General features: G+C 42.8%; 1 protein-coding gene and 1 pseudogene across 1 annotated transcript in view; one reads left to right on the top strand and one right to left on the bottom strand.

The window, feature by feature from the left end:
• Window positions 1–10,466: 10,466 nt before the first annotated feature.
• The window catches only part of FLVCR1 (FLVCR heme transporter 1), a 34,198-nt gene continuing 23,608 nt past the window's right edge, over window positions 10,467–21,056 (top strand). Inside the window, exons 1-2 of the mRNA XM_032289187.1 lie at window positions 10,467–11,429; window positions 17,262–17,406. Coding sequence (XP_032145078.1) covers window positions 10,692–11,429; window positions 17,262–17,406 — 883 coding nt within the window. The 5' untranslated portion in view covers window positions 10,467–10,691. The remainder of the gene's footprint in view (window positions 11,430–17,261; window positions 17,407–21,056) is intronic.
• On the bottom strand, window positions 15,726–16,674 carry LOC116558914 (annotated as a pseudogene).

Below are 21,056 nucleotides of genomic sequence, written 5' to 3' on the forward strand. Positions count from 1 at the left end.
CCTGCCTTGGCCTCCCAAAGTGTTAGGATTACAGGTGTGCATCAGCAGACCCAGCCATTCAACCCTCATAGTATCAGGTTCATGATCTGTAAAATGGGGCTAAGGATACTGCTTTCACCAAGCTGTGTGTATGTGTGGTAAGCGATGAGGAAGGAGTTGAGATTAAATTAGGAATGCATGTAAAGCTTTTTGCATTGTGCCTGGCATCAATTTATTACATGTTCTGATACATTTTGAGCACATATTCTGCTTGGTGCTGTTGTGGTTACTGGAGACAAATGGCTCCTTGCCCTCATGAAGAAGAGTTCTAATCTAAAGATTCATTGTAGGTACTCAGTAAGTGGTAGCTACTTTATTGGTTTTATTAAAACTTTATATTTTACATGGGGAATTTGTTGTTGTTTGTTTGTTTGTTTTTTTTTTTTTTTTTTTTTGAGATGAAGTTTCATTCTTGTCGCCCAGGCTGGAGTGCAATGGCATGATCTCGGCTTACTGCAACCTCACCCTCTCGGGTTCAAGCTATTCTCCTGCCTCAGCCTCCTGAGAGGGATTACAGGCATGAGCCACCATGCCAGGCTCATTTTCTATTTTTAGTAGAAAAGGGGTTTCACGATGTTGGCCAGGCTGGTCTTGAACTCCTGACTTCAGGTGATCTGCCCACCTCCGCCTCCCAAAGTGCTGGGATTACAGGCACGAGTCACCGTGCCTGGCCTGTTTTGCTTTTCGAGATAGGACCTCAGTCCATCAGACAGGCTACAGTGCAGTGCTGTGATTGAGGCTCACTTGCAACGTCGACCTCTGGGGCTCAGGTGATCCTCTCACCTCCGCCTCCTGGGTTGCTGGGACTGTAGGCGTTCACCACCAGGCCGGCTAATTTTTAAATTTTTTATAGAGATGGGGTTTTGCCACGCTGCCCAGGCTACATGGGGAGTTATTTTATTCATGCATTTCTTTTCTAAGAAGAGGACGTCTCCAGTTTTTTTTTTTTTTTTTTTTTTTAAATCTTCAGGTCCCTCTGGAAGTAGGGGCAGGGAAAAGCTATCTAACCGACTAACTCACTACATGGAGGAGGAACTCAAGAAGGAAGCTGACTCAAGAAATTGCACATCATTCATAGTGCCATCGCTGCCTTCAAAGGTGGGCAGTACATTTTTTAAAACACTTTTATTTTATTTTATTTTTGTTTTTATTTTTTGGTGGCAAGGTCTTGCACTGTTGCCAGGCTAGAGTGCAATGGCATGATCTTGGCTTATTGTAACCTCTGCCTCCAGGGCTCAAGCCATCCCCCCACTTCAGCCTCGCAAGTAGCTGGAAGAATAAGCTTGTGCCACCACGCCCGGCTAATTTTTGTATTTTTTTAAAAGACAGGGGCTCACTGTGTTACCCAGGCTGGTCTCAAATTCCTGAGCTCAAGCCATCCTCCTGCCTCGGTCTCCCAAAGTGCTGGGATAACAGGCCTGAGCCACCGCTCCCAGCCAACATATTTATTTATTTTTAGGAAATACAGTTTAGTTCAATATAGTTTATGTATGCATGCTTTCACTATATCTTGAGAGATTCAGGAAAGTTCTTGTTAAAAATAAGGCCCAGCATGGAACTAGGATGTACTTCACATTTTTATAACCCAGGTGGAAGAGCATATGTAGGCTAAAGAAACAAAGAAAGGCCGGCCGCCGTGGCTCACGCCTGTAATCCAAGCACTTTGGAGGCCAAGGCGGGCCGATCACTGAGGTCGGGAGTTCAAGACCAGTCTGACCAACACGGTGAAACCCCATCTTTAAAAAAAGTTAAAATTTAAAAAAAAAAAAAGAAGAAGAAGAAGAAGAAGAAAAAAGAAAGAAACAAAGAAAAAAACTGATGAAAGAACAGTCGGGCCCAGCCAGGGTGAAGGTACCTTAAGGCAACAAGAGAGGGAAGAAGGGGCTTCAAAAAAAGCAGAGAAGAAAAAAAACTTCAGAAATAAGTGTTAGAGGCCCGTCACAATGGCTCACGCTTGTAATGCTAGCACTTTGGGAGGCCGAGGTGAGCAGATCACTTGAAGTCAGGAGTTTGAGACTAGCCTGGCCAATAGGGTGAAACCCTGTCTCTACCAAAAATACAAAAACTTGCCAGTCATGATTGCATGTGCCTGTTATCCCAGCTATTTGGGAGGCTGAGGTGGGAGGTTTAATCTGTGGACCATGTTGGGGCTTAGAATATTTCATTTTTGGTTACAGGGGCTTGAGTGTTCCTTGCGGCCTGTGTCCATATGGCATTCCCTCTAATTGCAGCTATTTGGTCTCTCAGCTCTAAGCATGCGAACCCTTAAGACTCCTCTGTTGTAGATGCTGTGAACTGGCCAGGGCTAGGAAGGAAGACTGGAGGTCCATTTTTGTTGGCCCAATTCTTTCATCAGGTTTCAGCAAGTGAGTTCCAAAGTAGTGAATCAAGAGAAAACATGTGAGGCAGTTGCAGTTTTTTTCAGAGAAAATTTGGAAATGAAGATATTAGTTGCTATAGGTGTGAGAGGGGTGAGCAGAGGCCAGTTTACCATGAGGTTAATATGGCTTACCCTTCAGGGTCTCTGAAGGCTCCTCTCTCTCTCTCTCTCTCTCTCTCTCTCTCATCTCTATCTCAACAAGGCCTCAGTCTGTTGCCTAGGCTAGAGTGGTGCAATCTCATTTCATTGCAGACTTGACCTCCTGGGCTCAAGCAATCCTCCCACCTCAGCCTCTCAGGTAGCTGGGACTACAGGCATGCGCCACCATGTCCAGAAAAATTCTGTATTTTTTTGGTATAGAAGGGGTTTCACCATGTTGCCCAGACTGGTCTTGAACTCCTGAGCTCAATTGATGTGCCTGCCTCCACCTCCCAAAGTGCTGGGATTACAGGCATGAGCCACCATACCTGGCCGCATTTTTAATTTTAAATTTGATATTAGTTTCTTTTTTTCCTTTTTATTTATTTATTTTTGTTTGCATTATGGCCACAAGTTAAATATGTTTGTTTCTTAAATAACACCCCCATCCCCAAATTAAGCCTTTAGGCTCAAAAAACCTGAATCAATTCTGGTGGGGCTGAAGAGAGATAGTACATGTTTCAATCAATTCAAATCAAGCAATTAAAAATTGTGAAAGGGCGAACGTCACACACCGGGGCCTGTTGGGGGTGGGGAGCTAGGGGAGGGATAGCATTAGGAGAAATACCTAACGTAGATGACGGGTTGATGGGTGCAGCAAACCACCATGACACGTGTATACCTATGTAACAAACCTGCACGTTCTGCACACGTATCCCAGAACCTAAAGTATAATTAAAAAAAATACATACATACATTTTTTAAAAAATTGTAAAAAGAAGGTGAGAGTTTTAAAATTGCTAGTACTGGCCAGCTAATTTTGTATTTTTAATGGAGACGGGGTTTCACCATGTTGGTTCAGGCTGGTCTCGAACTCCTGACCTCAGGTGATCCACCAGCCACAGCCTCCCAAAGTGCTGGGATTACAAGCCTGAGCCACCTCCCCCAGCCTAAATCTCATTATCTTTAAAACCAATGTGTCAACTAGCTAATGTGATAAATTAAATCGTGCCTAAAGGAATAAGCAGATGTAACATGGAAAATTTAGTTATGATTTGACATTGGTTACATTTAAATCATGCAATAGTTAAATTTTAAGCCAGACACGAAAGGTAGGATCTGCCTTAGCAAATCCTTGGAGATGTTTTAGGGCAAGAAGCTCTGCTGTTGCAGAATTAAATCTCTAGTACCACTACATAAAAATGTACAAATAGTTTTCATCGTCTTTCTGTGCCACCATAATGGTGTGCATGAATGCGAAAAAGAAACACAAATGTGTTGTTCTTATTAGGTCATGCTCCAAAGTCATTGTTCGGTTTCTAACTGTGATGGCGAACATGGTTATATTGGTGAATTCAAAGTCATTGATGGTCACAGAGCTGCGAAAATTGTCGTGAACCTCATAGGCAGGTTAAACAAGTGCGGAGCAATCAGCTCCAGATTTGATGTGCAATTAAAAGATGTAGAAAAATGGGCTGGGTGCAGTGGCTCACACCTGTAATCCCAGCACTTTGGGAGCTGAGGTGGGGGGATCACGTGAGGTCAGGAGTTCAAGACCAGCTGGCTAGCATGGTAAAATCCCATTCTACTAAAAATACAAAAATTAGCCAGGCATGGTGGTGGGCACCTATAGTCTCAGCTACTTGGAAGGCTGAGGCAGGAGAATCGTTGGAACCCAGGAGGCAGAGGTAGCTGTGAGCAGAGATTAAACCATTGCACTCCAGCCTGGGCAAAAAGAGCAAGATTCGGTCTCAAAAAAAAAAAAAAAAAAGAAGAAGAAGATCTAGAAAAGTGACAAAATAATTTGTTCCCATCTCACCAGTTTGTTTTCACTGTGTTGATGACCTCAGCTGGCATCATGGACCAAGAGGAAACAAGACAAAAACACACAGGAGAAAAAATCCTGGGACTCTTTCTTTTAGGAGTACATACATATAAATAAAATGTCTCAATGGAGGGGGGAATACGTGTGGGAGGATTCTGATTTCCAGCCTTCTCCTCCACTCCTTCATTTCCAACTTGATCTTTTCACAGAATAGAACCCTATAGCCTCTGCTGCTCAGATAGACAGAGTCTGGTGCCAGCAGGAGTAAACTGAAGGCAAGGCTGCTCAGATATACCCACCTCCCCATGAAACATCATGGATTGTACATTCCAATAGCATTGTTCTGGTTTGCATCTTAACCTCTGAGACTCTTAAACTGTAGGAAACCTTTGTTCAGGGACAGCTACATCACTCCTATTAGCATTTTGGACCTTGGCTCCTGGATACTGTCCAGACCTCATATTGCTGAACTGCTACTTATTCAAATCTCTCTGACTTGGCATTCCACACCTATAAAGTAGCTCAATCTCATCTTGACTCCTAGCCAAATGATGCTCCCAGTAGTATCTTTTTTGACAGCGATTAAGGTTCATTTTATGTTATACATGGAAACATTTGATACAAATTATGACTCATGTTTAAACTGGTTAATAAGTATCTACCACTGAAGTCAGAGAAAGAAGACAAGATTAAGAAATTAGAATGGCACTACAAAGAGATACTGATGAGTTTTCACTTTTTCTTACTCTATTCTTTACTTCCGGACCTTTGTTGAGGTAGGCATAGTAATTGTGCCTAATGCTCTCAGTAGAAATAGCTTATTCTGCTTTTCATAAATCACAGCAACTTAAAGTCAGAAGAAAAATTAGATCTAAGAGGAGGGGAAAAATTAGATCTTACATAGCTCAAATTTTTTTCACAGAATTTATAAATCCTATCCACAACATACCCTCTGGTATACATAATCATCTAATTGCTGTATAGATATGTCACATGATGGTCCATTCAACTATTTATCACCTCCAGTGGTACGAAACCTACCTCTTGTTAGACAAAAGGTAGCTATGATATACCATGATGTGCTACCCTTTAGGGGCAGTCCTGAAAGCACCCTGCAGGAATGGACCCTATAGTCAGAAATTTGATCTGAAACAGTTTGGAGTAACAACAGGAGGATATGGCTGGGCACGGTGGCTCAAGCCTGTAATTCCAACACTTTGGGAGGTGGAGGTGGATGGATCACCTGGAGTCAGGAGTTCAAGAAACCCCATCTCTACTAAGAATATAAAAAATTAGCCGGATGTGGTGGCACGTGCCTGTAATCCTAGCTACTCTGGAGGCTGAGGCAGGGCTTGAACCTGGGAGGTGGAAGTTGCAGTGAGCGGAGATTGCGCCACTGCACTCTAGCCTGGGCAACAGAGTGAGACTCTGTCTTAAAAACAAGAACAACAGGAGAATCCAAGCAGGTTTAAATAGACGGGAAACAGATGGGGTCTAATCTAAGATACCACAATGAGGAGATATGATTATGAGAAACACAAAGATATGAGTTGGTAATAAAGGAAATGGGTGGGTTTACTGAGTACTGGTATAAATCAGAGGTCAGGCACCATTTAAGTGCTTTATATTTACTAGCCATTTATTGATCATAACAATTTTGTGAAGAATATTATCCTCATTTTATAGGTACACATACATGCAATAACTAATCCAAGGTCATACAGCTAGTAAGTGAAAGAGCTAGGATTTGAGCCCAGGACACTTGGTTCCAGAGCCTGAACACTTGACCAATCACTACACTAGATCATCTTACTAACTGTAACTGAGACTGCCTAACATGTGCCAGGCGTTGTTCAATCATTTAATCCTCATAATAATCCTACACAGCAGGATCCTGTAATCCTAAACAGCTAAGTAACTTGCCCAAGGTCACATAGCCGATGAGTGCTTCAGCAGGGTATTCAAACCCAGGCAGCTTGCTGTAGCTCTGATGCCCTTGCCAAATACTCTAGACCCCCTTGGTGGTACATTCCAGGGAAGTGGTGGTAGTGTCAGATATATGTGCAAGGAAAGCACATGATAAAGGTGGGTACGAGAGTAGGACAGATGGCTGGGCACAGTGGTTTATGCCTGTAACCCTAGCATTTGGGGGGAGGTTGAGGCAGGAGAATTGCTTGAGGCCATGAGTCCAAGACCAGCCTGGGCAACACAGAGAGAGAGACAGAGAGAGAGAGAGGAATAGGGGCCAGCCAGCTCATAAAAATCCCTAAGAAAATTATGAGCTGACTGGCTGTCCAGGACACCCAGGGAATTGTCAACCCAATCCTTCTTGCTGAGGACATAGAAAAGACAAATGATCTCTAAACAGAAGGAGCCTAAACAGTCAGAAAAAATGGCCTCCTTGTAGTAGTATGTTCAGGAAGCTCCCCAGTGCACAGAGGAGTTATCTATTAGATATGGCAGAAGATGATGTCTAGCCCCCACTGGATAATAGGGAAATTGGATCTAATATAACATTTCGGTCTCTGGTTTCAGGAAGGGGTGGAAAGTTTGCAGATACCTGAATGTTTACTGTGGACATCTGGAAAAGAGGTATGGTTGGGGCAAGCAAAGAAAGGTCATTTAAAATTTAACCCACTGGATTCCCTTTCCAAATAGTTTTTTTGTGTGTGTGAGCTATGTAGGTTTCATGGTACATGAAAGTACAGAAAAAATGTCTGTGAATATTGAATAATTGTGCTGAATATTATTTTTAGAGACATGGTGTCCCTATGTTGCCCAGGCCAGACTCGAATTCCCGGGCTCAGGTGAGCCTCTGTTTCAGCCTTCCCCAAAATACAAGGATTACAGACATAAGCCACTGTGTCCAGCTTTATGCTGAATAGTAAGCAATGCAATTAGTTCATTTTTTTAGAAATTCATAAAATCAACTTCCTAACTAAGGCCCAATTTGGATTCCACACTTACTTTTTGTCTTCATTCAGAGAACACGCCTCAGTAATCTAGAATAATCTCCAATGTTTAGAAAATCATGTTTGTCAGGGAAGTTTGCAAGATTTTCTTTTTTAAAGAAACAGATTTCTTTCTTTTTTTAAAATTTGGAACACAAACTCTTTCTATCTTGAAGTTTGCAAGAATTTTTTTTCTTTTGTTTTCTTTCTTTCTTTTTTTTAGTCCTGTGTTTTGCAAAGGATGCAAGAATTTTTTTTTTTTTTGGGATAGATTTCCTTCCTTCCTTCTGGAAGTTTGCAGAAAAAAATTTTTTTTTAAGAAATAGATTTCCCTCCCTCCCTCCCTTCCTTCTGAAAGTTTGCAAGATTTTTTTTTTTTTTAAATAAATAGATTTCATGTTGTGGCAGGTGCCTGTAAGCTACTTGGGAAGCTGAGGAGGGAGACCCTCTTGAACCCAGGTGGTGCAGGCTGCAGTGAGCTGAGATTGCACCACTGCACCCCAGCCTGGGTGACAAGAGTAAAACTTCATCTCAAAAATAAAATAATAATAAATAATAATAATAATCAAAGAAATCGATTTCCTTCCTACCTCTCTCTGTTTATTTCTTGCTTTTTAATTTGGAACACAAATGCTTTATTTAAACGTGTATCTCAATTTCCATGTGGCTGGCAAAAAATAAAATAAAGGAGCGGATCGTGGCACACCATTCTCAGGAACCCAGTGGTCGAATCAAGACTCAGTGAGCAGCCAAGCACAGTGCCATCTCCGGGCCTCTGGCTCTGGCTCCACATAGCCCTTGCACACAGGACCTTTTACTCTGCGGATGATGGAGTGGCTTGTGTCATCCATAAATTCCTGTGTGCACTCTCCCTGAGAGCTGATTCTGCCCAGGACCTTGGTGACCCTGGCCGGCTAGATGGGGTCACAAGGCTGGTGTCCGTGATGGCAGTGCGGGGGCTGTTGGGCAGAGAGAAGAAATGGATTTCTTTTCAAAGCAAGTAATTATTTAAAATACACACTCAGTAAATATTTATTGAACACCTACTATGTGCCAGGTACTCGAACACAGTATGTTACAAATTCTTGAAAAATAGTAGAGGTAGCAAAAAGCAACCAAACTTTCAGCCCTTCCGTTAGAACTCACATTGTAGCGGAAAGGGAGAAAACAACCAGACAAAGGCCCAACGCAAGGGCTCCTGCCTGTAATCTCAGCACTTTGGGAGGTGTAAGTGAGCAGATCACTCGGCCTTGGTGGTCAGCCGAGAGAGAGAGAGAGAGAGAGAGAGAGAGAGAGAGAGAGAGAGAGAGAGAGAGAGAGAAGAAAGAGAGAGGGGGGGGAGGTAGAATTTATATACAGTACAGGTATTGATCGACTTACGACCTATGCAATTTACGACCATTCGACTTTACGACCACAATCACTAGCCACGACTGCTCCGCGTCTGGCAGCGCAAACGTTGCCCAGCTGGGCGTAAGACAGTGCGGACCAGCTTCCGGCAGCACTACCATCTCCGCGTGCATATAGCCTACTCAACTTACGACCAAATCGTGTTACGACCAGTCTGTCGGAACCAATCGTGGTCGTAAGTCGAGCACTAGCTGTAGTTTGGCCAAGGAAGACATTATAATGCACTTATTCCTTAGTTTTGAACATGTAGCATTTCACCTGTGCCAAGAGATGCCTAACATATGTCATACATGACCAAAATAATAATGTAAGAGGCAATAAAACAAAGTGCAGGGGTTTAGGGTTCTAGATATCAGCACTTTTTACGATTAAATGCATGGTAAGAATTCCTGTACTATATACACCTAGTTTCAATTTAACAACAAATTATTCGGGGTCTCTCTTTTTTTTCTTTCCCAACATAGCTTCCCAAGGAGCAGCAGGGCTGAATTTTCTCTAGTCCAGGAAGACACGCAATGTTACTGTGCTCTGGATATCTCGTTTTTATTTTTTTATTCTCCAGATCTCAAGACAGTGTCTGGCACATACGATTCAACACAAGTTTGGTGCCTGGAGCCAACTGAATATGCACGTCGGTCGAGTAACTGTTAACTACACGTGTTGGTCCGAGGGAGAAGGTGGAGCAACCGGATCTGCTCCATCACAGCCTGTCTCAGTGCTTCCTCCAAGTCAGCAGGGTGAGGTTGGGGGGATTCCAGCTTCACAAGGGAAGTTATGCTGGAACGCTTTCTGACGTTGTTCCTCTGCTGGGACAGCATGAATTTATGAAACGTGGTCCTGTCTGCCCTAAAGCCAGGGTCTCACTGAGACGGACAGCGATGCTGGGGCGACAAATAAAGTTCGTCCTGGGCTTGCGTAGGGGACAGCGCCCTTGGGAAGCCCTTGTGGAGGCGAGGGTGATGCCCACTTCTTTGTCGTCCTCATTCTGTTTCGGTGGCCCTCTCGTTCCCCCTTCCAAGCTGCCCACTTGTTAGAGGAGTCACTGCTTACCAGGCATCTGGTTTAATAAAACACGGCCAGAGTGATTGCACGTTAAAGTGAGTAGCTAGGCACTCGCAGGGCACCTATAAGGTTAATGCTAAAGGTCTGAAAATAGCCGCATTCTAAGCTGACCAGCAATTATAATTACACAATATTTATGGCCATGCGCAGGCTTAGGTTGAAGGATTAATGGTCATTAGTGCACCAACAGCCCTATCTTTAGTGGGCACATCTGCAAATTCCACGTTTAATCACGGCTTCTCACAGCTTCCCCTAAGTAGTGACTACCAAAGGACGGGAGCTCCTTCTCCTGCAGTCAGAGGATGCCAGACTCCAACGGAGCAGATTCCAGTAAACTTTGCTTCCTCCACTGCGCTCTGTGACTTGCCTCCAATTCTTTCCTGCGGTAGACCCAAGAACCCTCTCTTGGGGCCCGAGTCGAGACCCTCTTTTTCCAGCAACAAAACCCCGGGCCGCCTCCCCACCCCCAGGTGCGGCGGACCCCGGTTCCTCCATCCTTCCGGGCAGGAAAACAGCAGCCGGCACTCCCCGCCCGCTTCCCTCCCCGGCAGTCCGGCAGTTCGCTCCCGCCCCGCCCGATAGCTCCCGATTTGCTGTTGCGCCGGGCAAATACGCGCGCTGATTGGCCGGAGGACCGTCGTCAAGTGGGACACGCGACTCTAGGGGCGGGACCAGACGAGGGGTGACCGCCGCGCGGCGCGGACTGGGACGCCTTCATCTGTTCACGCGGTGGCGCGGATTGCGGTTCGCGGCGCGCGCCACCGGGGAAAGAGCGGTGGGCCGAGGGGGTGGAGGTGGGGTCCCGGGAAGACCTTGGGCTGTGGGCCGAGGGTGCGGAGCCGGGGAGGGGGGCGGGGGCGCGAGGTGGCGCCGGGGAGCCGGGGACATGGCGCGTCCAGACGATGAGGAGGGGGCGGCAGTGGCGGCCGGACACCCACACGCGAAAGGATACCTCCCGCTGCCAAGGGGCGCGCCCACCGGGAAGGGGAGCCTGGAGCCACAGAACGGGCCCAAAGCGGGTTCTCTCCCAGTGAATGGGGCCCCTGGCGACAGCCTCGCCGCCGCCTCGGGAGCCGTGGGCGGGCCTCAGACTCCGCTGGCCCCGGAAGAGGAGACCCAGGCCCGGCTCCTGCCTGCGGGCGCGAGGGCGGAGACCCCGGGGGCCGAGGGCGCCCCGCTGCCCCGGACGGCGCTCTCCCCGCGGCGCTTCGTGGTGCTCCTGATCTTCAGCCTGTACTCGCTGGTGAACGCCTTTCAGTGGATCCAGTACAGCATCATCAGCAACGTCTTCGAGGGCTTCTACGGTGTCACCTTGCTGCACATCGACTGGCTGTCCATGGTGTACATGCTGGCCTACGTGCCCCTCATCTTCCCGGCTACCTGGCTACTGGACACCAGAGGCCTTCGGCTCACCGCCCTGCTGGGCTCCGGCCTCAACTGCCTGGGCGCCTGGATCAAGTGCGGCAGTGTGCAGCAGCATCTCTTCTGGGTCACCATGTTGGGCCAGTGCCTGTGCTCCGTGGCCCAGGTGTTCATCCTGGGCTTGCCCTCCCGCATCGCCTCAGTGTGGTTTGGGCCCAAAGAAGTGTCCACAGCTTGTGCCACCGCCGTGCTGGGCAATCAGGTAAGGACTGGAGTGGTAGGTGAAAGTCGGATACTTAAAAGACCAGAAAAAGTCATAGGCCGTGAGAACTATGGCCTGTATGGATGAACTAACTGCCCCAGGAGGTATCTGTCTGTGAAAGAGGAGATGAAGTCGCAGAACAGGAGGCAGTCTTGGATTGAAAAAGGTTATACATTTCTTTTTAAGGACAGAATTTTCCAAACCACCTTGTCATCTTGCTTTGAAAATTACCTATAAAATAATTAACTTGGCTGGGCGCAGTGGCTCACTTAGCCGGGCTTGGTCGAAGGCACCTGTAATTCCAGCTACTCAGGAGGCTGAGGCAGGAGAATCACTTGAACCTGGGAGGTGGAGGTTGCAGTGAGCAGAGATCGCACCTCTGCGCTCCAGCTTGGTGACTGAGACTCCGTCTCAAAATAATAATAATTAACTGTATTGGCTTGTATATGCCTAGCATAGAAAACTTGTCAATGCAGTAATGAACAAGACTTGGGTAGATATTATTTTTGTCACCAGTGTATTCTTTGTGAAAGGAAGGTATTGGATTCTGGGAAGATTTTTTCCATTTTGAGAGGTCATTGTGAAGAGCTCCTTTTTAGTTTCACATATTAGCAGTTAGCACAGTGCCTAGCACATAAGGGACACATATAAATGACAGCTAACTAAAAGTTCTGGGCTGGAGGTGGTGGCTCATGCCTGTAACCTCAGCACTTTGGGTGGCTGAGGCAGGCAGATCACTTGAGTCCAGGAGTTTGAGACCAGCCTGGCCAACATGGCAAAACCAAATACACAAAAATTAGCCAGGCATGGTGGTGCATGCCTGTAATCCCAGCTACTCAGGTGGCTGAGGCACAAGAATCCACATGCTTATTGCTTTATAGTAATTTCTCTTATCTAAAAGTACAGAAGATGGAGTAGAAGTAGGTTGAACTGTAGTTGTCTGTATGTCCAAAATAATTATGACTGATACTTGAGTTGGTTGCATTTGCAGGTTTGGACAGAAGCTATTTTCTTAAAGTTTTTTTTTTTTTTTTTTTGGGTAGAAATGGGGTTTCTCCATGTTGCCCAGGCTGCTCTTGAACTCCTGAGCTCAAGCTATCTGCCCACCTCTGCCTCCCAAAGTGCTGGGATTATAGGTGTGAGCCACCATGCCTGGCCATGATTACATTCTTCTTGTCACACATCTCTCAGTTTAAGTTCATTTTAAATTTTCAGTGGCATTTCCTGATCACATTTAGAGTTGCCCAGTCACTCTCTTATATTATTATTTTACTTTAATTCTCCTTATAGAACTCATCACTGTCTCATGTTATCGTTTACATGTTTTTATGTTACCTATTACTCTTCTCTTATTCCCACCATTAGATTGTAAGTTTCATGAAAATAAGCATATGGTCTGAATGTACACAATTGTATCACCAGCATTTATTACTCTCCATAAAACTATGTTGAATAAGTGAAGGAGCTTCAGACTCATACAGATAGCAGCCAGCTAGATAGTCTCATGGGAACTATCTCTTGGATATCTCATGGGAACACACCACTCAAAATTGCTTTCTACTTGCTCATTTCCCTTTATCTCTAATGCCACTAATGGCTTGGGCCACCTACAGCTCTCACCTAGAGCTTGCTAACTGTCCTCCCTATCTGTAGCCCTTGCTCTCTTTCCTCTGTTCTCCACATTCATCCAGTGTGGCCTTTCACAATATGTGAATCTGTTCAGGGCACATCCTTACCCCCTGCAGTGGCTTCCATTGTCCTGAGGATAAAATTAAAACACTCTAATATGACATATGGGACCCTCCAGATCTGCCTCCTTCGAGCCCTTCCCCTTTATCTGTCTCCACAACCCCTTTCCCCCACAGACATATACTTTCTCTGCTCTGTGTGGAACTGTCCATACTTACAGTTTCTCCCAGGGTCATGCTCTTTCCCTCCTGGCCTTGTATGTAATGTCCTCTTGGCTTGGAGTATTTCTTCACTTGACAACTCCAATTTCTTATTCAGATCTTTGCTCCTCTAGGAACTTTTTCTGAATCCCATTTCTTTTACTTCATTATTTTTGATAGCTGAGTAATATTTCTATATAAGGTGGTACTCTCTAAGCTATCCTGATCATATGTTCCAGTTTGCCTGGGATAGTCCAGGTGGTACACCTTTTGTCTAGTATAATTACTAATGAAGTCAATTTCATTCTGAAGAGTTCTAGTTTGGACAATAAATTATGTGGTCTCCCCAGTCTTGGCACTCGTTATGCCTCAATCACAGTTCTGTATTAACACACTCTTGTAATTACCAGTTATATTCTATCTAGCTTTTTGTAAGGGAGCAAATGAAGTATTTGATAACACTCCTTTCTTGGGCTCTTCCTCCTTATGCCCTTCCTCCTAAAAATGGTATCTTCCTCCATTGAACCTTTTAATATTTTGATTTTATTTCTTGTTGTGATTATGATATTCAGCCATTTTTTTTAGTTGAGGTAAAATTCACATAACATAAAACTAACCATTTTAATGTGCGCAATTCAGTGGCATTTAGTACATTTACAGTGTTGTGCAATGGTTACTTCTTTTTTTTTTTGAGAAGGAGTTTTGTTCTTGTTGCCCAGGCTGGAGTGCAATGGCGCAATCTTGGCTCACCGCAACCTCCGCCTCCCAGGTTCAAGTGATTCTCCTGGTTCAGCGTCCCAAGTAGCTGGGATTACAGGCATGTGCCACCCCTCCTGGCTAATTTTGCATTTTTAGTAGAGATGGGGTTTCTCCATGTTGGTCAGTCTGGTCTTGAACTCCCAACCTCTGGTGATCCACCAGCCTCAGCTTCCCGAAGTGCTGGGATTACAGGCGTGAGCCACTGTGTCTGGCCGCAACTGTTACTTTATCTAGTTTCAAAACATTTTTATCCACCCCAAAGAAGACCCAATACCTACTAAATAGTCACTTCCCCACCATTGCCCCCTCCCCTAGCCTGTGGCAACTACTAATCTGCCTTCTCCTTCTGTGGATTGACTGGTTCTGGATATTTCATATAAATGGAATCATATAGTAGATGACCTTTTGTGTCTGGTTTCTTTCACTTAGCTTATTTGCAAAGTTCATCCATGTCGTAGCACTGTATCAGTACTTCATTCCTTTTTAATAGCTGGATAATATTTTGTTGTATGGATATACCACATTTTGTTTATTTATCTGTTGATTAAATGTTTGGGTTATTTTCACCTTTTGGTTATTATGGTATTGTGAATAGGGCTGCTGTGAACATTCACATATAATTATTTGTTTGAATTTCTGTTTTCAGTTTTTGGGACACATACTTAGGAGTGGAATTGCTAGGTCGTGTGGTAATTCTGTGTTAAACTTAAGAAACTGCCAAACTATTGTCTGCAGTGGCTGTACCATTTTACAATCTCACCAGCAGTGTGTAAGGGTTCCAATTTCTCCACATTTTTGCCAACACTTTTTTTTTAATTACTTCACTGATAACAGTGCCTTACTTTATTTATTGAAGAATGTTTTTTCCACTGAAAATACACTTCTAATTTTAAATAGCTAGACAGTAGGAGAAAAAATAGGAGCCCATTAAAAAAAAATCCACTCTTAGAATCTAAAGTTATTGATTAGATATGGAATGACTCTTTTCTGCTGAAGACAATCAAATCTTTTTTTCTTTTTAAGTACTGACTTGCCAGTTTATCCTTGATAACTGATTCAGAAAGTAATGAACCTTGTGACTTTACACATAATAATATGTACATATACATATATTCTGAGAAGTAATGTCCCATGATCTGACCCATACTTCTGATTTAAAATATAACTAGTTCTTTCAATAAAACAGTATTAATTTTAAGTTTTAAACTTAAATCACCCTTTTACTGTACTGTTCTCATTCTTTTTACTTTTTATTTTTACATTATTTCTATAAATACTAAACCCCAAAAATCTCCAATCTTGAAACCAACTTAGAGTTCTGAGGTTAGTTTATAACTTTTAAAATATTTTGTTAAAATGTAAAAAACTTGAAATTACAAACAAAATATTTATAATTTTAAAGTATATATCGAATTCTGTTTTTAAAAAATGTTCTTAACTGTTTTTATATAACAAGTGTTATTTTTTTTAAATGAAACTCCTCTATAGGCCAAAAGAGGGTATGTGGTATTGTCCCATTAGAAATCAATACACATTTAGGCCGGGCGCGGTGGCTCACGCCTGTAATCCCAGCACTTTGGGAGGCCGAGGCGGGCGGATCACCTGAGGTCAGGAGTTTGAGACCAGCCTGGCCAACACGGTGAAACCCCGTCTCTAAAAAAAAAAAAAAAAAAAGAAATCAATACACATTTCATTTTATTATGCTGGTACTTCGACTATTTCAAAGTAGTCATTTGGTAGAATCACATCACCTCTTTCTGATACGTCGTCTTTCTTTTTCTGGAATTGAACAACCTCCTTTAATTTTTCAAGCTGCCGTTCTTGCCTTCTGCATCGCTGCTGTGCAGTCTTGAGCTTTTTTCTGAGTTTTTCAACCTGCTGTGCTAGCTGATGAATCCTTTTCCGCTGGTGCACTGTATCCTCCACAGTACAGTGTGGTCACAGAAGACTGAGAGATTAACAGGGGTCTGAAGAGGTGGCATTAGTAATCCAATAGCAGCATCAACCTGGGAAAGAGGCGGTAAAGGAGGTGGGGGAAGCTGTTCTTGTGGCTCCAGAAGATCATCTTTCTTGTCCTGTGGCTCAGTACAAAGAAATATTGTGCGCACAGCGTTCTCTTTCGGTAACTTCTTGTGCACTCCCTCTTAAAGCAGTCTGGAGTAAAGTGCTCTGAACAAATACTGCTGTACTTGGTGGGTTTAAAGTTTTTTCTTCTGACAGCTGCCTCCCATTCTTTACAGAGACTGGGTCAAGTAAGAGGAAACTTGTGGAAAGAAACGGGCTTGTCCTTGTCCTGGTCCTGGCGTTTCTTGCAGCCATAGGCGGAGCAGGACTGCACCATCCTTCCGGTCCTCTGGCACTTCACTTCCGCAGCCGCAGAAGGCAGGGGAAGCTGCTTTCAGTGTCACCGCGCTCAGTTGGACACCTCGTTTCTTTTGTAGCTTTGGCAAACAGTTAACAGTGATGGTGGCCTCCCTCGGGTGTGACTAGTGTGCCCATTTTGTTGTTTGCATTAGCTGAAGGACCACAGCCGTTGCCCATCTCCCATCTCCAAGATGGCGGAGGCAGCTTCAACCTCACCTCTCGCAAGGCATGCATCCCACTCGCCAGCAGATCTCTATTGCTATTATTATAATGGCCATGCTACTTGGTGTGGAGTGGTATCTTATTATGGTTTTGATTTGAGCATGTTTTAGAATGCTTATTGGCCATATGTATATCTTTGGAGAAATGTCTATTCAGGTCTTTTGCCCATTTTTAAATTGGGATATTTGCTTTTTTTGTTGTTGAATTGTAAGAGTTCTTTATATATTCTGGAAGCTATATCCTTATCAGATATATGATTTACAAATATTTTCTCTCATTCTGTAGGTCATCTTAGCCTTATTTTGTATATTCTTGTTCCCCTTTCTTTTGTAGGCATCTACAGGGCAGGGACTGTATATCACACAGCTTTATAGCAGCATCACTCAGGTAGTAGGAACTCAGTAAATGTTTTTTGAATAGGAAAGATATTGGTCAGCAATTTCCCTTTAACAATACGATTGCAACAAAGACATTAGAACATAGTAATTTACAAAGCACCTTAATAAACCCTAGCTGTCCTCTTTATATTCTGTTAATTGCCAGCATTTACTTTTTTCTCTAATGATAATAGCTATTAACAGGACTATGTATTTTACAGCTTGGAACTGCAGTTGGCTTTTTGCTACCACCAGTTTTAGTACCCAACACACAGAATGACACAAATCTCCTGGCTTGTAATATCAGCACCATGTTTTATGGGACATCAGCGGTTGCCACGCTTTTATTTATTTTAACAGCAATTGGTAAGTGAATTATTTTCCCTAAAGCTTAAATAAATGCATGATAGAAATTTGAGGTTAACTAACTCTGGAAATTTTTGTTGATAATATCTCAAGTGTCATGTGCTTGTTTCATTCTTCCCATGCCCTGTCTTGCTCAGGTAATGAAAGCTACAACCCTAGGGTTATGTTATGGCCTACACATCGTAATGGGTTTCAAGACTAATTCATTTATCTGTCTACTAACTTTTCCTCCTCCTAACTGTTGGTTTCAAACATATTACCTGCCTCCTCTTCCCATATTCGCTTACATGGCCTGTATCTTAAGCCCACCTAGCCAGGAACAAGTTCTTATCATGCTTTGATGTTATGCACGCAGGCCGTGGTCTTTCTTGTAATGCTAAATTCTCCCAAGGATTTTCAATTTAACAGTTAACTGGATCTGAAAATGTTGACTAGTGAATGGTCCTGGGCAGCAGCAAGCTGTTCAGCAGAATTTCAAACTGTGGCAACTATCTACTTGTTAGGCCACTCCAGCAAAGCACGGCTGCCACCATTCGTCACTGAGTCCTCTCGTCTGGGCCTGTCTTTTGAAGCAGTCAGTCAAAATCAGCTGCAAGCAGCCGTCATCAGTTTGGAAGAAGATTTGGGAAGGTCTGCTTTTTAAAGTTTATTTTTAATGGGAAACTTTTGATTTCAGGGAAAAGGATAGGTAAGGTTTATGTAAGTAACATAGCTGCTAGCATAACTATAATATTGCCTTTTAGGCACTCATATCTGAAATTTATTTGAAAAGGAAAAGAACTAATAAAGTTGAAAGGCCATCTTTTAATCAAATTTATAATTTCATTATAGCTGGAGTTAAATTTACATATTAGTTTCTATAATGGCTATAATAGTAATAGAAAATTCATATCTTATGATCTCCAGATATAAAATCCTTAGTTTTCAAAGAAATGAATGCTGAAGATTCTAGAGTGTTTGAATAGAAACTGCCTTGGTAGATGAACTGCAGGATCCAGGTATAGGAAGCTCAGCCCACATACTTAGTTTTCCTTGCTATAAGGAGCAGAATGTTCTCTTGGTAACATATGAAATATTCTGACATGTCTAATTCACTTATTGTTTTTTGTTTTCAGTTAGTTAGGAAGTAGCATATTTGTGATATGCAGACTACTAAAAAGCACACATTATTCCTATCCTATTTTAGCAGTTGAGCAAAGTTTTAAAAGAAATTTGTATTGTTAAAAAAAAAAAAAAAAAATTTTTAAGTCTGCTTTTCGGTTAGCCATGTTAGATTTTCTAGATGAAATAGGAAATACATTTTGCATAAATGGAGCTTCCATTAGCCATAGGGATTTTTTTTTTTTTTTTTTTACTTTTGGCCACAACTCTAGAGAAGGGATTTTTAAATATAAAATTCTCTTTCTTTTTTTTTTTTTTCCAAGACAGAGTCTTGCTCTGTCACCCAGGCTGGAGGGCAGTGGCACTATCTGGGCTCACTGCAATCTCAGCCTCCTGGGTTCAAGCAGTTCTCGTGCCTCAGCCTCCTGAGTAGCTGGGATTACAGGTGTTGTCACTACACCTGACTAATTTTTTGTTTGTTTTTGTTTTTGAGACATAGTGAGACTCTGTCACCCAGGTTGGAGTGCAGTGGCGCAACCTCAACTCACTGTAATCTGTGCCTCCCGAGTTCAAGCAATTCTTGTGTCTCAGCCTCCTAAGTAGCTGAGATTATAGGCATGTGCCACCATGCCCCCCTAATTTTTGTATTTTTAGTAGAGTTGAGGTTTTACCATGTTAGCCAGGCTGGTCTCGAACTCCTAACCCCAAATGATCCACCCGCCTCAGCCTCCCAAAGTGCTGGGATTACGGGCATGAATCACTGAGCCTGGCTTTTTTTGTGTGTTTTTATTAGAGATGGGGTTTCACCACGTTGGCCAGTTTGGTCCCGAACTCCTGACCTCAAATGGTCCGCCTGCCTCAGCCTCCCAAAGCGCTGGGATTATGGGTGTCAGCCACGGCACCTAGCCAAAGTTCTCTTTCTTTTGATTGCTTTTGTATCGTCACATAAATTCTGGTTTTCCTTTTTTTTTTTTTAAATCTTCTTAATTGCTGTCTCAGGAAGAAGTGAGAGAGTAAGAGATTGCATGTAAGATATCACAAAATTATACATGTGATAATGTATATGTTTAAACTGCTACAAATATAAGATTTTTATTTGTTGAAGGAGGCAGACAAAGAATGACGATAATAGGTGTGACTATTGGCATATTACCCTTTGTTATTTGAGATATCAAAAGAGAGGGCTAATTATGTACTTAACTAATTATGTACTCATGGCTTACAGGTAGAGAGTGGAAACAGAAATGAGGGGAAAATAATGGGAAAAATGGCATTGGAAAAAGGGCACTTTGTCAACGTTTGCTTGGAAGACTCTAATTTTATGATCCCAAACATATTATAAAAGCAAGATAATACACAGTTGTGATCTGAAAGTCTTAAGTTGAAAATGGTGACATTTAAATAGAACATGTACTTGTTTCTGTCATTCCCAAATATTTGCTATTGAGGAAATTGGGATTATTTACAAAATTCTTACCAATTTTAAATTTCTTAATTACTAAAAGGTGATTTCACTTCATTCTAAATTCTACCCATAGTTACTTTGGAAGTCCCACCAAATTCTTATAAAATAATTTAATTTTTTCAGCAATGTAACATCTACTAAACTGATTCTCAGCGGTCTACTTAAAATATTGTCTCAAAGGTTCATGCCAAGTAACTCTGTTCCTCTCCCTCATGGAGCTTATATTGAATATAAGCCATCTAGTGTCGAGGAATTAACCCAAGCCTTCCACTGAAATTCACAGTAATTCCTGATTCCTATTAGGATAACTCTAATATTTGGTTTGTTGGTATGTGCCAAACACGTTTGGAGGCTTATTACAGCCTATTACATGCTGTTTCTCATTTACTCCTCATGACTCTATGAGGAAGGTCCCAATATTCCCATTTTATAGACAAGGAAACTGAGGCATAGAATTTAGTTAAATCTAATTTGTCCCAGGTCACAGTTAGTAAACACTGAAGGTCAGATTTAAGCCTAGACAATCTAACTCCATATATAAAAGTTATAGATAAAAATGTGTTATTTTAATTTTTACTGAGCCTCATTTTTTGTTTGAATTCAAATTCTTGTATAAATTGTAATGCTGTTGTATTTAAAAGCTATTCTTGTGCAGCAGAGCAGTAAATTGTGTCATTTAACTCATGTGTCAATTAAAATAATTTTCTGATTCACCAGAATAAGTGGATGACAGAAGCCAAAAGTAATCACAATAAAAATATTTAATACCAATGTACTTAAACACGTAAGTGTATAACATGTGTGCATAATTTTACTTTTGATTCTTTTTTAAGAAATGATGTCTTGCTCTGTCACCCAGACTGGAGTGCAGTGGCATGATCTCAGCTCACTGCACCATCGACCTCCTGGCCAGGCTCAAGCAATCTAACTACCTCAGTCCTCTGGGTAGCTGGGACTACAGGTCTGTGCCACCATGCCCAGCTAATTTTTATATTTTTTGTAGACAGGGTTTCACCATGCTGTCCAGGCTGCTTCTAGCCTGCCTTGGACTCCCAAAGTGCTGGGATTACAGGCATGAGCCACT

Source organism: Sapajus apella, unplaced genomic scaffold (assembly GCF_009761245.1).
Source record: "Sapajus apella isolate SASKATOON/1434 unplaced genomic scaffold, GSC_monkey_1.0 scaffold22, whole genome shotgun sequence".
Classification (NCBI taxonomy): Eukaryota; Metazoa; Chordata; class Mammalia; order Primates; family Cebidae; genus Sapajus; species Sapajus apella.